The 13,900-nt window shown below is 43.9% G+C and overlaps 2 protein-coding genes across 3 annotated transcripts; both read right to left on the minus strand.

The window, feature by feature from the left end:
- Positions 1-965: 965 nt before the first annotated feature.
- SMN1 (survival of motor neuron 1, telomeric) lies at positions 966-6,381 on the minus strand. 2 transcript variants are annotated; one of them, XM_074532936.1, is made up of 9 exons: positions 6,228-6,381; positions 6,076-6,147; positions 5,863-5,988; positions 5,391-5,591; positions 4,865-5,011; positions 3,744-3,815; positions 3,106-3,219; positions 2,143-2,228; positions 966-1,534 (listed from the first exon to the last, which is right to left on the minus strand). In XM_074532936.1, the coding sequence occupies exons 1-8, from the start codon at positions 6,264-6,266 to the stop codon at positions 2,172-2,174; spliced, it is 828 nt and encodes a 275-aa protein (XP_074389037.1). In that variant the 5' UTR covers positions 6,267-6,381; the 3' UTR covers positions 966-1,534; positions 2,143-2,171. The 2 variants fall into 2 exon arrangements, with proteins under 2 accessions (XP_074389037.1, XP_074389036.1); XM_074532935.1 differs by having other exon boundaries at positions 966-2,228; positions 6,228-6,380.
- Positions 6,382-7,970: 1,589 nt separating this feature from the next.
- LOC102061674 (small EDRK-rich factor 1) lies at positions 7,971-13,731 on the minus strand. The gene is made up of 3 exons (XM_005492683.4): positions 13,572-13,731; positions 9,000-9,108; positions 7,971-8,486 (listed from the first exon to the last, which is right to left on the minus strand). Exons 1-3 carry the CDS (start codon positions 13,576-13,578, stop codon positions 8,414-8,416), a joined length of 189 nt encoding a protein of 62 aa, XP_005492740.1. The 5' UTR covers positions 13,579-13,731; the 3' UTR covers positions 7,971-8,413.
- Positions 13,732-13,900: the final 169 nt, after the last annotated feature.

A 13,900-nucleotide genomic window follows, 5' to 3' on the forward strand; every position in this document is an offset into this window, starting at 1 on the left:
GTTATCAACTATACATTTCCATTGCAAATAAGCATTGTCCTGGTTCCAGCCAGGATAGGGTTAATTTTTCCATCAGCCAGGAGAGGACATGACTAGGAGTCCCAGATTATTCTATACCACCTCACATCTTTGATGGGGATGGGACAAGGAGCCTTTCCAGGTCACATATCCTGGGAGTGGCCAGCTGTTGTTGGGAGTTCTCAGTGTGGTGAGCCCTCATGTGTGAACCATTTGCCTTTCTTGTACACACTTTTGTTAATATCCTATCCATTGTTTTGCTTGCAGTTAAATCAGTTACATGAATAATTTGTTTAAAACATAAGCCTCTTTACTGAAGTCAGAACTGCAGTAAAATTGCTGTATGCTAGGTTTTACTAGTGTTTAAAACTGATTAAGGCCACATTTTCTAACAATGCCAGACACCAAGACAACTGATTGAAGCAGAGGGCAGTTCTGCCTCTTCAGCAATCTGAAAAGATGATTTAGAACCTTTGCCTCACTGCAATCAGTCTTAATTTACATCACCCAGACAATAAAAAAAAAAAGCGCTTTCAAAGTAGCTTAGGTAAAATATGAGTAAGTCTCTTCTTGCTCAATTACTTACGGGAAAACTGTATTTTTGACATATATGGAAAGACCACAGTAAGAAAAGGAAGTGAATGCAGCTGTATTTTACCGAAGAGCAAACCACTGGCATTAACTAAATTACTGCCTGGTTTTGTGACTACAGCCTCTACTAGGAGTAGAGCAGAGTAAAATTCAGACCTACCTTGTAAAGGCTGAAACCTATGTCCATACTTACCTCTCCACAGGCTTTCCCTATTTTGCTTTCAGTAATGGTACTCAGAAAAAGGCAACACATCAAGGCTTTCTGCTGTATTTCAGCCATTCATCCCACCAAGAGATGCCTATGGATGCTCAAAACAAAAAACACCCCAAAACAAAATACATCCCTGAACTCAAAGTTTAAGAAGTAGAACTTTATTCACACATTTGAAACAAGACAATAGCCATCCTGAAAAAGCTGTCATATTTCATGATTCTAATCAGACCTGTAAGATGTCCCTCCTACTATGACAGTACATTGTTTTCCATGCCAGTGCCACCAGTGGCCATTGTAACACACATTGCTGCCACAGTTCTCTCCTAAGATTCCATAATGAATTGTTCTGGTGCTGCCATTCTGACAGAAAATCTAAGGAATGCAAAACATGTTGAGAGATATATGAAATCTATCACATGGGGTCAAAAGAGTTAAATCTATCATATAGTAAGAAGACTTGAAATTGCCTCAGGGAAGTAAAAAGTATTTTGTTGCTGCAGTACTTTGAAATACATTTGCTAGAAGTCTTTAAGAAAGAGCTCATTTCAATGCACATTCAATTACTAGTCTGAAGTTATTTATTTGTTAACAGGGACAGCTCAGTGTTACGAAAACGTTATGACTAATTGTCTTGATAAAATTCAGTTCTTCACCATCAACCACCAATGCATAAGTGATATACACCTCTCAGTGGAAAAGATTTGTACCTGGCTTTAAAAAAGAAGCAAAAATTAGTATCAAAGAGCTTTGTTGTTTTAAACACACATAAGAACTACTAAATTACACAGGGATTACATGTGGTCAGAGAAAATCAGAAAACAATTCCCCAGGGGAATATACTTTTGTTTTATAAGGAAGTGAACAATACACTGGAGAATTCTGGACAAAGCATTTCAAATAAAAGCATAGGTACTGAAGTACTGAGAACAGAACTGCTCAACATTACCAAACTGAATTTGTCCTGAAAACAAATTTAGCTACAACCTTTCCATCTGTGTAAGGAAACACAGATGAAAAAACTGCATTTCACTTACAACCTTTTGTTCCAAGAACAGCCCACTATGAACCATTAATAATTCAAATAAGCCACACTGTTAATCGTGATGCTGTAGTTAAAACTCTTATCAGAGCAATGAATACTTTCCTTCATTCTAGCTACAAAAATACAATTCCACAGCTGCAAAGAAGGGATTACTACTGGCAGAAGTAGTCTTTTCAGAGAGCCGTAAGAATGGATGGAAGTCCCAAAGCCAAGAGGTTTCTGTAGGGAGTTCAAAACTTGACTGTATCTTCATTTACCACAAAGCTGCAATACTTACAATCCTTCAGAACAACGGTAGGTATGTGGTTACTTTCTATGTGTTTCTCTCTCCTGCGCTGCTTCCGTTCGGCTTTGTTTTAAACCCTATAGGATACAATTTAGTAAAATCTTGGTTTGGCCAACATACAAACAAAAGCTTTAGTTGCAGAACAAAAACATTTCTGGACAATCTTTCTCAGTCCTCAACAAATCACAGTTTAAAACTTTCTTTGGAAATCAAAATGGGCAGTTTAGAAACAGTTTTGAAAGCCCAACTACATGTTCTCTTTACAATCAGAGGCTATAAAAAATAATTTCAAACATGTTCAACTGAAAGTAAATTAAAGCAATCCACAGTTATATGTAACCTGAAGCACAAAATCTTCCTTTTCCAACTTCCTAAGTGCAAACAGTAGTTAATCACATAATTTTCCTTCTTCAAAAGTGCACAGATGAAAATATGAGTCAATAATACAAGTCACAGATTTTCACAACTACGTTGACAGTTTCTACTGGACCTCCACAATGACATGAAACAATTACTGATGAACAATCTCTGCAAAAGTGACAAATCTGATCGTGTGATACTACCACTCATACTGAAAGAAAATACATAGAAGACTACTGAAAAATAATCGTATTTACTCCATTTGTCTACAAAGACAGAATTGTTTTTTTTTAAATGGCTGTAAAACAGTGGCTATAAAAGTACGTGACAGGACTCCCCCAGTCAAACAAAGTACAAAAACATCAACAAATGTATATATATAAATATATATATACATATATATATATGTGCTGGCTCACATGAATTCTACTCAACTCAGTACTTACACAATAAAAAACACCCTTAAATGTAGCAACTGTATATCAGAATAAGAGACCTAAAAAGCAGCCCTTCCTGTATGGCTTCTTGCTGCAAACAGAAGCACCAATAGCAGTGCAAAATTACCAAGACACTTCAAACCACAGCAGCACATACCAGGTAATATCCAGTGTGGTAACCACTCATGTACCAGGCTATCAGCATGCTCCCCAATGCTTCGTCGTCCTCAGCAGATTCTGGCCTCATGGGTGGTGGAGGAGGAGGAATCAACTAAGGAATCACAAAGGAAATGTCTGTGTTTCAACAGGGTGTTTCCCAGGTTAGAGAGCACCTAATTCTATAAGATTAAAACATAAAACTGAAAAATAGGAACATATCCTCAATATGAATAAGAGTCAGAGATTATGTTTCCTGAACACATGTAATTTCCAAAGCCTAGGAAAAACAAGACTTCTGTAGCTCCACAGGAGAACTGTAAACAAGGGAAAAATACTATCTTCTTCAGTGAAATGCTGTTAACTTAAAGTGCAGTTTCTTCAAATAATCTACCCCTTGGCATTCTGACCAACAGCTTCACTGTCACAGAAATGAGTGCAAATCAGACCTCCTATGTTAGATTATCATAATATTTGGAACTAAATATTAAATATATTTTTCATATATTTGTGTTAACAAATATATGAAAAATACAGGCAAACAGAACAAATATGTTCAAAAACTAAAGGTAGTGAGCACATTCAGTAAGAAAACCTGAGATCACCAATGCTCATCTTCCCCATCCTTCTGTCACTTACTGGTGGTCCTGGTGGGAAGGGTGGGGGCCAGCATGATAAAACTGAGGGAGGTGCCTTGAATTTTGATCCAGACTACATGGAAAAAAAAAAAAAGTAGAAGAGTATAAATTAAAAGGGAATTTGGGGTAATAGCATTTTACTTAAGAGAATTATGTGAAACAATTCACGTACTTTGAACAACAGATAACGCATTACAGCAATTTAATGAAAATACAGACATGTATATAATAGTGAAAATAGCTATTTCTGAGGCACATTCCACAACTTGAGAAGTGCAACTTAAGATTACTCATGTCACTGAGGTAAACACAGCTGAAGCAGGGCTCTGTTTAGAAGCATTTTTAAAGTATTTTCAAAAGGCTTTCCTAAGTGGAAGTCAATGGTCACACTCTCAAAAGGAAGAAACAGATCAAATATTCACACAGGAAAACAGGTAATTTCTCTGCTTCTGTGCAGAGGGGGCAAAAACTGACTAAATTCCATTGTGCTAGTGAATGTCCTTAAATAAAGATCTAGATACAAATCTACTGACACAGCAGAAAAAAAGAGAAAATAGAACCTTATAAAAAAAATCTTGCACAAACAGTAACATTTAGAAAACATAATGCTGTGTTTCAGAAAATAACTGCACTGTTATTTAGACTCATACACAATAGGAAAACTGAGGGGTGTATCAATATCCCATCACTCCTAATTCAAGAGAGCAGCTACAGCTGACATGTCTCTGTGACATGTGGGCATCACCTTTACTGCCTTAAATGTCCTGTGAAGTGAAGCATATCAATTGGCTAGAAAATGCAAAATCTTAAAATATCAACAGCACTGTCATTAATCACACCACCAGAATCCAGGGAACAATATCCCTTTTCTAAGTTAAAAGGCAATTGGAAGGCAAATGTTAGAAGGTTCTTGTCACAGCAGCACTGCAGAAGGACTATATCGAGGCCAGATAGTTACAAAATGGCAGACCAAGAGATACTGACATGCATATCTGTACATCCATTATCAAAATGCTGCTAAGTGAATTCTAGACAATGATAAATATCATATTGTCTCAGGATTCAGAGTAATACCATACTTAGCAATGGTACATAAATTATTTCAATTAAGGTTGAGCTTACTCTTCCTAGGCCTGGGGCTGGTGGTGGTGGTGTGGGAAATCTCAAGTTTTGAGGGGAAGATCTTGCTTTTGTGCAGTTGCTTTTGTTTCGAGGCAACTGGGAAGATTTTTCACTTTCATCTGTTGAATACGGAGTCTCATTTTCATTCTAGAAGACAAAGACATTTTTATGACATGCACTAAACAGGAGTTTACAAAAGCAATTTTAGTGCAAAAAAGCTTGGAAAGTCTCATTCACATCCCTCCCTCTCCAGCCCTCCCAGTCCTATACAGGAATAACTTTATCTGCTCATCATTTTAGCTATGTTGTCTTTCACTGGTGAATTTCTTATTGTCCACTCCCTTTCTTCCATGCTGAGTTCAACAAGTAAAGGGATGCTTTCATTCCCTCCATCAGCTTGTGTCGGTTTACAACAGAACTGTGCATCACTTCTCACTCTGAACACCAGCAGCACCACCGGACATATTAAAAGAAGTTGATTCTCCCCCTTCCCAACTCCTTACAGAAGAATGAAAAAGTGCCTCACCTCCCCAGAACGCCCCATCGCATTTACTGTTTTATCGCTGGTTGGAGGAAGCAAATCAGATAAGTTCTGCTCCTCCTGATTTCCATATCCTGTGTAGGTGACAACACACGTGCCTCTCTTCTGGTTGATGGAGGCAATAGTTGCTACATACAAATTGCCATCCTCAGACCAAACAGCACTGCAGCTGTCACCAACTTTCCACTGCAAAAGAAACAAGAGAAGCATGTAAATACCTACATGGCTGGGCAGAACGTACCTTTTCCTAAGCTACTTTCTGTCCAGAGAGATGGATCCCATCTACAGCGTTTCCTTTGCATTTACTGAAATTCCTCTATGTAACCTAAAGTTTATTACATCATCACCCCACACCACCATCCCAAAATGTTACTCTCAAAGTGATGAAGCAGCCACTTCTGCGTATGGAAGTACAACATGCAGCACAAGCAACACTGGTATTTACAAATGAGACGACCTGTTTCAAAGCTGCTGTATTGCTCTTGTTCTTATTTCTGATCTTTCTATGGTTTTTTCTCTTTATCACCAGGCTCTGTTCCTGCGTGTCTGAAGCCTCCGAGCACTCCCCATTTTTTAAGGCATTCTTAAGGAAGAGAAAGGAGAAAACAAATAAATGCCAATCCAGCGGCCTCAGCCCCAGCATCCAGCCCCGGTCGCGCCGACCCCTTACCTTGAAGGAGGCCACCGCCTTGTCGTACGCCTTGATGAGGGCCGTGTCGTCCCAGATGTCCGAGTCGTCGCTCTGGGGAGGCCACACACGGTTTAGAGCCATGGCGAGGCCCCGCTCCCGGCCCCGCTCCCGGCCCGCCCCGCCGCTCCCACCTGCCCGGTGCCGCGCCGGAACAGCACCGCGTCCGCCATGGCCGCGCGCCCGCCGCGGCGCACGCGCCGAGCGCCGCGCCCGCCCCACCGCCGGAAGGGGCGAGGCCGAGCCCGGGCCGCCGGGATCCGCCGGGATCCGCGTGCTTCCCTGGGCCTGCTCTGCCGGGAAACCCGCCCCGGCGAGCTGCGCGGCGGGAGCCGGGAGCGAGCCAACGACAGGCGAGCGAAGGAATTGGTGCAGCACTCAGTGCTGGGCTCCTCAGTACAGGAAAGACAAGGAGCTACGGAAAAGGTCCAGCAAGGGGTCCCAAAGATGATTTGGGGTCTGGAGCATCTCTGTTATGGTCGATTCGAGCCTGTTCTGTCCGGACAAAAGACTGAGAGAGGATCTCATCAAAACACGCAAATATCTCGAAGGCAGGTGCCCAAAGGATGGTGCCAGATTCTTTTCGGTGGTGCTCTGCGACAGGACAGGCAGTAAAGGCCATAAAGTGAAACACAAGTTCCACCTCAACAGACAGAATTTCTTTACATTGAGGGTGGCAGAGCACTGGAACAGGCTGCCCAGGAAGTCATGGAGTCTCCCTCTCTGGAGACATTCAGACCTCACCTGGGCACATTCCTGTGGCATGTGCCCCAGCTGACCCTGCCTTGGGAGGGGGTTTGGACTGGATGATCTCCACAGGTCACTTCCACCCCTAACAATTCTGTGAATTTGCTTAACATCTCAACTACTGCAGGTGTTACATTGCCAGCACCAGCTACATCTTCCTTCCAGCTCTCAAGCTGTGCCAGGGGCCTGTTACCAATGAATGAATGCACTTAGATGGAACACAGTTTAAAAAGCAGAGGCTTCAAAATCTTTCTCTGGAGGCTGGATCAGTTGCTGAGGAACATTCAGTGCAGGCAGCTGGCGAGAGCAAGGCTAGAGGCCAGCCCACTGCACAACAAAAGGCACGGGGACTTGTGGCACCAGCCGGGGAGCTGAGACACGGCAGGAGCCGCACCCAGACCTAGACTGGGAGGGTATAAAAGCCCAGAGGTTCCTTTGTTTAGGGTCTCTCCCCGAGGCACCAAGTGGAGCTGTGACTTTGTTAGTTATTGCATCAAGACTAAATTATATTGAACATCAGCATGTCTGAGACTGCCACAGGAAACATGGGGTTGTGCTGATAAGGAATCCCAGGCTTTATGTGAGTGTGAGGGGTGTAGCTGTGAAGGGGCTTCATTCCCAGCTCAGGTGGTGGGAATGTGACTGACTGCCAGAGTGGCTCCTGGATGGTCACCAGGGAATTTTCCCCAACAGTTTTCCCCTGGCCAGTACACAATATACTCAAGCATCCCTGTGAAGCAAGGGCTGAATTTTTCCACACTAACTTACAGTCCTGAGGCAGGTTGAAGCAGTAATTTCAAATCATTTTAGTGGTGTGACAACTTCAAGATCTGCTTCCATTGGAACTCATTAACATCAAGCCTGCAGCCAGCTTATTTAAGTTGGTATCAGGACTCAATTGAGTCACTTTTGTACACCAACAAAGTCTGCAAGTCAAGAGGCATTTTTCCTATAGGGCAGATTTAAACTACATGTAAGGGTGCTTATAATACGCATTTCTTATAAACTTTATTTATACTTTATATTACACTTACGTTCTTATACTGCATTTCTCCACAGGATGATCCATTCCTTATGTTCTTGGTAACTTCTTGCAAATCAACTGATTATGAACCATAACCATTTCAGACTACAGTATTTCATGCAACATTTTATTGTAAAAATATTTTGAGATTTACAGTTCAGACCTCTGCAAGGTTAAGCACATTTTACAAGTATGTTCCATTCTGAATGCAGCTGTACTTTCAAGAATTCAGGCAACCAAATCTGGTCTAACTGTAGATTTAGAAATTCTGTTACTGGAACCATTAAGTAAAACTAACAAATGCAGCAAAAGCTAGAATAAAGCTATTGCTTAGTACTTTTATTCACAGACATGCAGAAGAGTTTAGTCAGTTTTGAAAGAGCACTGTAGACAACTAGGCCTATAGTAACCAGAAAATACTCTAACTAATGATAATTGAACAACTCTGCACAATAAATGTTTAATCATTTAATGGCTGGACACTTTTATGAATGATCTTCTAGGTCCTTCTGCTTCATCAGTGCACTCTACCTTCTCCATAGTGGCAGCTCACTTTGCTCCTGCCTGCAGAGACTTCCTTTCATTAGCTGCTTTTTGCTTTTGCTGCATGATTTCAGAGTCCCTGTGAAGAAAAAACAGCTGCATATCAGATACTGGCTCACAATTTTTCTAAGCAGAGTTCCCTCCCTTAGTAACTCCCACCTGAAAAAGGAAAAAATAATTTCTCAGTAAGCCACAAGCAGAGTGTTTTATTACCCCGTTTTTTCAGTGCATGCGTTACTCCATGAGGCAGACAATTCACTTGATTAGTACACCTCATATAATTCTTTTGGTTTTAGAAGTAAAGGACAAAATGGATCAAACATCTTGAAGAAAGCATTACACAATCTTTTCCTGTTTGCAGTACGCAAAAATCTGGTCACAAAAATTAAAAAGCATTACAGAGCATAATAAAAATACATCTTTTTAAGCAGAGACAGCAAAAATTAATCATCAGTTTATGCTCTGGCAAGTGATTAGTCAATGAATAAAACACAGTATTTAAATGTTATGTTAGCTAAGACACTGGATTCTTTCTGACCCATCTGCCTCTCTTTTTCAGCCTAAACATTTACACAGCTTTCCTAGATCTTACCTCTGTTTCCTCTGAGAAGCAGACAAGCTATCTTCTTTCCTTTTGCCTTTGTGGATCTCCTGAGTTTTCTTCAGGTTCTTTTGGCGAGCAAGTTCACGCTGGTTCCCGCCTGCAAGATAATAAACAGTTAAACAAGTACTACCACTTGCTTTTTCCCCACACAGTGTACCTGTGTAAAAGTCTGTTATAAAGGCAGTACTGTTTGGCACAATGTGTAGAGCTGATATGGTCATACCTGCTATCTCAGTGTATAACAGGAGAAATTAAAGGCTCATAGTTGTTACTTTTTAAATTCTATACATCATGTTCAAGAGATTACCAAAATTCTAATATTCCTTACAGAAACAAAATGTAGTTTGCCACAAAAGGCTGAAGGAAAACCATCACACCAATAGGCTGGGCAAAATCATGTCAGTAACTCATCCAAAGACAAGCCATCCACTCTCAAACACATTCCAGCATTCGATACAGCTTACAAATTAATTTTAGACAAATAACAGCACTGAAGTTGACAGCACTCAAAGACTATTCAAGAGATGACCTCAAAAGGTTTTTTAAATTTGAAATAAAGTGCAGAATGTAAGCCTGGGCCTTAGCAAGTGGGTGGCATTACTTCCACAAAAGTGAGAAGGGTAACATTACTTCTGTATGTATATAAAGACACAAACGCACATCACAGCCAGTAGAGAGGACACTTCAGGGGAAAGACAGCCTTCCCCACGACTACCAACAAGATAGGAATGCAATCTCTTTGATCACACAGAGTTCCTGAGAGCACAACATCAAAACTATCTATCCAAATACTCAGGGTCTTTGTGGTGGTTTGACCAGGAAGAAGTGGGAATTCTGGGATGCTGTGGTCAAACCAATGGATGTTCGAGAGTTTGATACTGGCACCTGGTGTAGCCAGTGGGGTTTGGATACACCTCCGAGAATACACAGGGGTTAAAAAGCAGAGCTCTGCCCCTGGCAGGCTCTCTTGGGACGTCGAAGGGAAGAGGTCACATCACCCTCCCCCGTCCAGACCGCTGCTGCTGGGCGGGGGAGGGGCAGCCACGTGGTAGGCCCTGGGCCTGGACAGAGATGGGAGGTGAGGAGGCCCTCGAGGATGGAAGGGTGGAAGATCCCAGGGAGTCAGCCCTCGGGCAGCCATCCCCCCCCCCCCCCCCACCCCCCCCAGGAGGGAGAGAGAGAGCCGGCGACACCGAATGTGATAGCAGCCGGCCCAGGAGGAGAAGGGGGGGGAAGAGTGCCCGGCCGGAGCAGCAGCGTGTGTGGGAGTGCCGCAGCTCCGGGACAGAGACTGAAAGTTTTAACCCCTTTCTTTCATGATTGGGGCCTTGCAAAAAATGCTAATCCTCCTCGAAGCTGAATAAGAAGGGAGATAAGAGATGAGATGAGACAAGGACCTGGCCCGAAGAACGTGGAGATGATTGAATGGGGAGAGATGATTTGGAGTGGCCTTTTGGCTGGACTTTTCTTGTGGCCATGGACTCAGTTGTTCCTGTGACACAGAGACTGCACTTAGGGGGAGGCAGTGCCTCAGAACCAGGAGGGTTCATCGTGGGGACCCCCCAGCCCCAGGCGGTTGGAAAAATATGGGGGGGACAGATGTCCCAAAGCAGAGACTGTGCCTTTTTGGAGTGAGACAAGGCATCCTTGAAAGACAACCCTAAAAGCAGCTCTGATCCATGCGCGGTGGTGAGAGCACTGGGCATGGAAGGAAGATGTCACAAGCGGCAAAAGGACTTTTTTCCGGGCGGTGCCGAAGTGACAGGGAAGCACACGAGGTTTCAGTGTGTTTCCAGGGGAAGCCTATGGAACAAGAAGGACTCCTTTCCTCTTCATGAACTGAAGTTTGAGTATTCTAAAGTGTGGTGCCAGGCTGGGCAGTTGGTGATTTGGGAGAATGTATCGGATTGAGAAAGCCAGGTAGTGGGGAGGAGGAAAGTGGTTTTTTTGTAGGGTTTTCAATTTTTTTTTCTTTTCCTTATAGTTTTTTCCCTATTTTCCTGTAGTTTAGGTAATAAAGTGTTCTTTATGTTTAAGCTAAAGCCTGTTTTGCTTATTCCTGGTCACATCTCACAGCAGACACCAGGGTGAGGGCATTTTCATGGGGGCACTGGCTCTGTGCCAGGCTCAAACCATGACAGTCTTCCAGGCAATGGCCAAAGACTGAAAGATCTTCTGCACTAGCTGGCAATCTCTCCTCAGTATTCTCTTCCTTAGTTGTATTTTGCTCCAACCTGCCAGACCTGGTTCACTGGCTTGGTACTTCTTGCTCTACTTCTTTTGGACTGACAGTGTTCCAGATATGCTACGCATAATCATTTGTCCTGTTGAACTAACACGATCTTTTATACTCAAAAACGACAATTCCACCTCTCCATAATTTCTGTTGTCTCGCTTTTCAGTCTCTCTCCATTATTAAGACTGTCTATGCCATCTTTCAGTCTCAAAGCCAGATATCTCAATCTTGAGGTGCCTGTAATTTCTGGTCTACAAAAGCATCTTAGGACTAGGTCACTTTTAAACACCAACCTGCTGGTATGATCCACCACTTTGTACCCACACCATTTCTGAGCACACAAAGGTACCTGCCATGTCAGCAAGCAGACAAGATCAACCCTGCAGAAGCAGGGGTTTGTGCATTCTTCACAACAGCCGATGGACTGCCTGGTAAGAGATGCCAGAAGCTCAAGTGAAAACAGCCCTGTATGACTGCTGCTTCCCAAGAACCACTCTCGTCTTGGGAGATAACTTTTGTCTGTGACAGGACATAAGTACTACCTTTTGGAAAAGCTAAGAGAACTCTACTCATCATCCTCACTAGCATCCTGTCCCCAAAGTCCATCTAGAAAAAGGGCAGCTGTTTGTTCAGAGACTGAAGCAAACCAGCTGTCTCTGGCAGTACTAGTGTTGATTAGAATTGATGACTCATGAGCAGATGACACATTCCAGGCCATAAATGGTTCCTGGTACTCAGGAGGCCAGAACATTATATGAAGGACTGAGCAGCAATGAAAGAGCTCTTCTACTGTGCTTAAAAAAAAAAAAACCAAACCAAACCAAAAAAACCCACCAAAAACCAGAAGTCTCTTCTTTTATCATGAAGAAAACAGAGAGGAAGGAAAAACGATCTGCTAAAGCCAGAATTACCCTCCACCCCAAACCTCATGTACTTCCTTATGAGCAGTTACTCTCCACCCTTAAATTCCGGTTCTTCCTTGTTTTCCAAGCAGACTCTGCAGACACGGGCTCTGCAGAGTTTTTCCATAGACACGGTAAGGTTTTAAAATTAGAAACAGAACTCAACTGTATCACTGAAAAGCAGCTGGATACCAGCAACTGTATCACTGAAAAGCATAGAATACCAAACAATTCTCTGAAGTAAAACTTACTTCTACCTTCAGTGCTTCCACATAAACATTGCCAAGGACTATTTGGTCCCATTACATTCTCTAGGATGCTGAATAAGTGTCCCTACCATCAAGGGAATCACTGGTCTTTTCTTCATTCTGTAATATCAACCTAAATCTTCCATGAAATTGTTCCAACAGAAGACAATTCAGCTTCCTGAAATTCAAGCATGAACTACCACAGAAAGAGCAGTACACTCCTGCTTATACACCTTTATACATTCCTCCTCAAGCATCCCCATCCTGGCCTGCTTATGCAAGACCTACACCTCATTTCAACTTGTCTTTGCTCTTTCAACTCCCGGAGAAGAAAAACGCCAACAAAAATCCTAAATGCGCTTCTTTATTATGTTCTGTGCACAAACTGTTTATGTTCCAGGTCTTCAGCCGCACTTCAGCAGCTGTGTGCTCTCAGAACTGTATTTTCCAGATGAATGTAAAAGCACAGCCTCAAAACTGTGTTTTTTCGAGTGAATGTGAAAGCACGAGCTCAATTAAACACAAGGAGTTTCTGTACTGCCAGACATAGCAGGCAGAAGGCACAGGAGCCCTCCCAGCAGTCGGGAGCCGGAGCATCCTGGGTCCGGTTAACAGTTCTCCGCCATTTTAGAGCGGGTGTACGAGCACTGCTGCTCGCCAGCACTGAACACGGTGACGACTTACAGAGTGCTCCTGCCCCTTCAGCAACAGCCTCAACAACCTCAGCTTAAACAGCAGAGTATCCAATGTTCAGCACTGATATAAAAGTCCTTTATTTTCAGTCTTGCTGGCAGCCGGGACTGAAATGAAGGGTGGCTGTTGTTTCAGCCCATCATCACCTTAATTCCTGCCCCCGGTCCCGCCACCACTGATACGCCAGAAGGCGGAGGATGTTTTCGCCTCCAGCTTCGGACGGCGGCAGAACGTGGGTAAAAACCTCCTCCCCATACACTCACTATAGGCGAGATTTCGCTGGGGGGACGCCAAGTCCGCAAAGAGCCGGACGCGGCAGCGGCCTCACACAGCGGCCGACTCTCAGACCCCGGTCCAGGCATCACCCCCAGCCGGACTGCCCTCGGCGTCACGCCCATGCCTGGAGCCGACCAGGAGATCGGCCCAAGTCCCACCGCTCACTTTACGACCCGATAGGCCCCAAGCAGCCCCCAGTACTCACGGGTCATGGCGAGACGATCAGGCCGCGAAGCACCACTACGGCTCGCACCGCTACCGCTAACCACCTGCCTACAACTACCGGCCGCCGCTGCCACCACCGGAACCGTCTGAGGCGTCGCCTGCTGCCGTTGCCCCTTATGGCACCTCGCTGGTCGCTGACGTCACGGCGCCGCGCGGACTTGGCCCAATCAGCAGGACGCGCGCAGCTGCTTCCTACCCCGTGGGCGGGAGTCCTGCGAGATTGGTGCCGTGCGTCCTCTTGGGCTCGGGGGTGAGGGAGAGGGTGAGGGTTTGGTATAGTAGCCTGGGCTCGGAGACAAAGCGAGCGCC

This window comes from Zonotrichia albicollis, chromosome Z (genome assembly GCF_047830755.1).
Source record: "Zonotrichia albicollis isolate bZonAlb1 chromosome Z, bZonAlb1.hap1, whole genome shotgun sequence".
NCBI classification, from domain to species: domain Eukaryota; kingdom Metazoa; phylum Chordata; class Aves; order Passeriformes; family Passerellidae; genus Zonotrichia; species Zonotrichia albicollis.

What these genes read in the sequence shown, in the direction of transcription:
- SMN1 (XM_074532936.1), bottom strand. Translation starts at nt 6,266, where the DNA reads ATGGCGGACGCGGTGCTGTTCCGGCGCGGCACCGGGCAG. An exon ending in CAGCCCCAGGCCTAGGAAGA is followed by an intron (nt 3,816 to 4,864) that starts GTAAGCTCAACC and finishes TTTTCCATGTAG; the next exon opens with TCTGGATCAAAATTCAAGGC. An exon ending in ACCACACTGGATATTACCTG is followed by an intron (nt 2,229 to 3,105) that starts GTATGTGCTGCT and finishes TGTATCCTATAG; the next exon opens with GGTTTAAAACAAAGCCGAAC.
- LOC102061674 (XM_005492683.4), bottom strand. An exon ending in GCTTCTCAGAGGAAACAGAG is followed by an intron (nt 8,487 to 8,999) that starts GTAAGATCTAGG and finishes TTTTCTTCACAG; the next exon opens with GGACTCTGAAATCATGCAGC.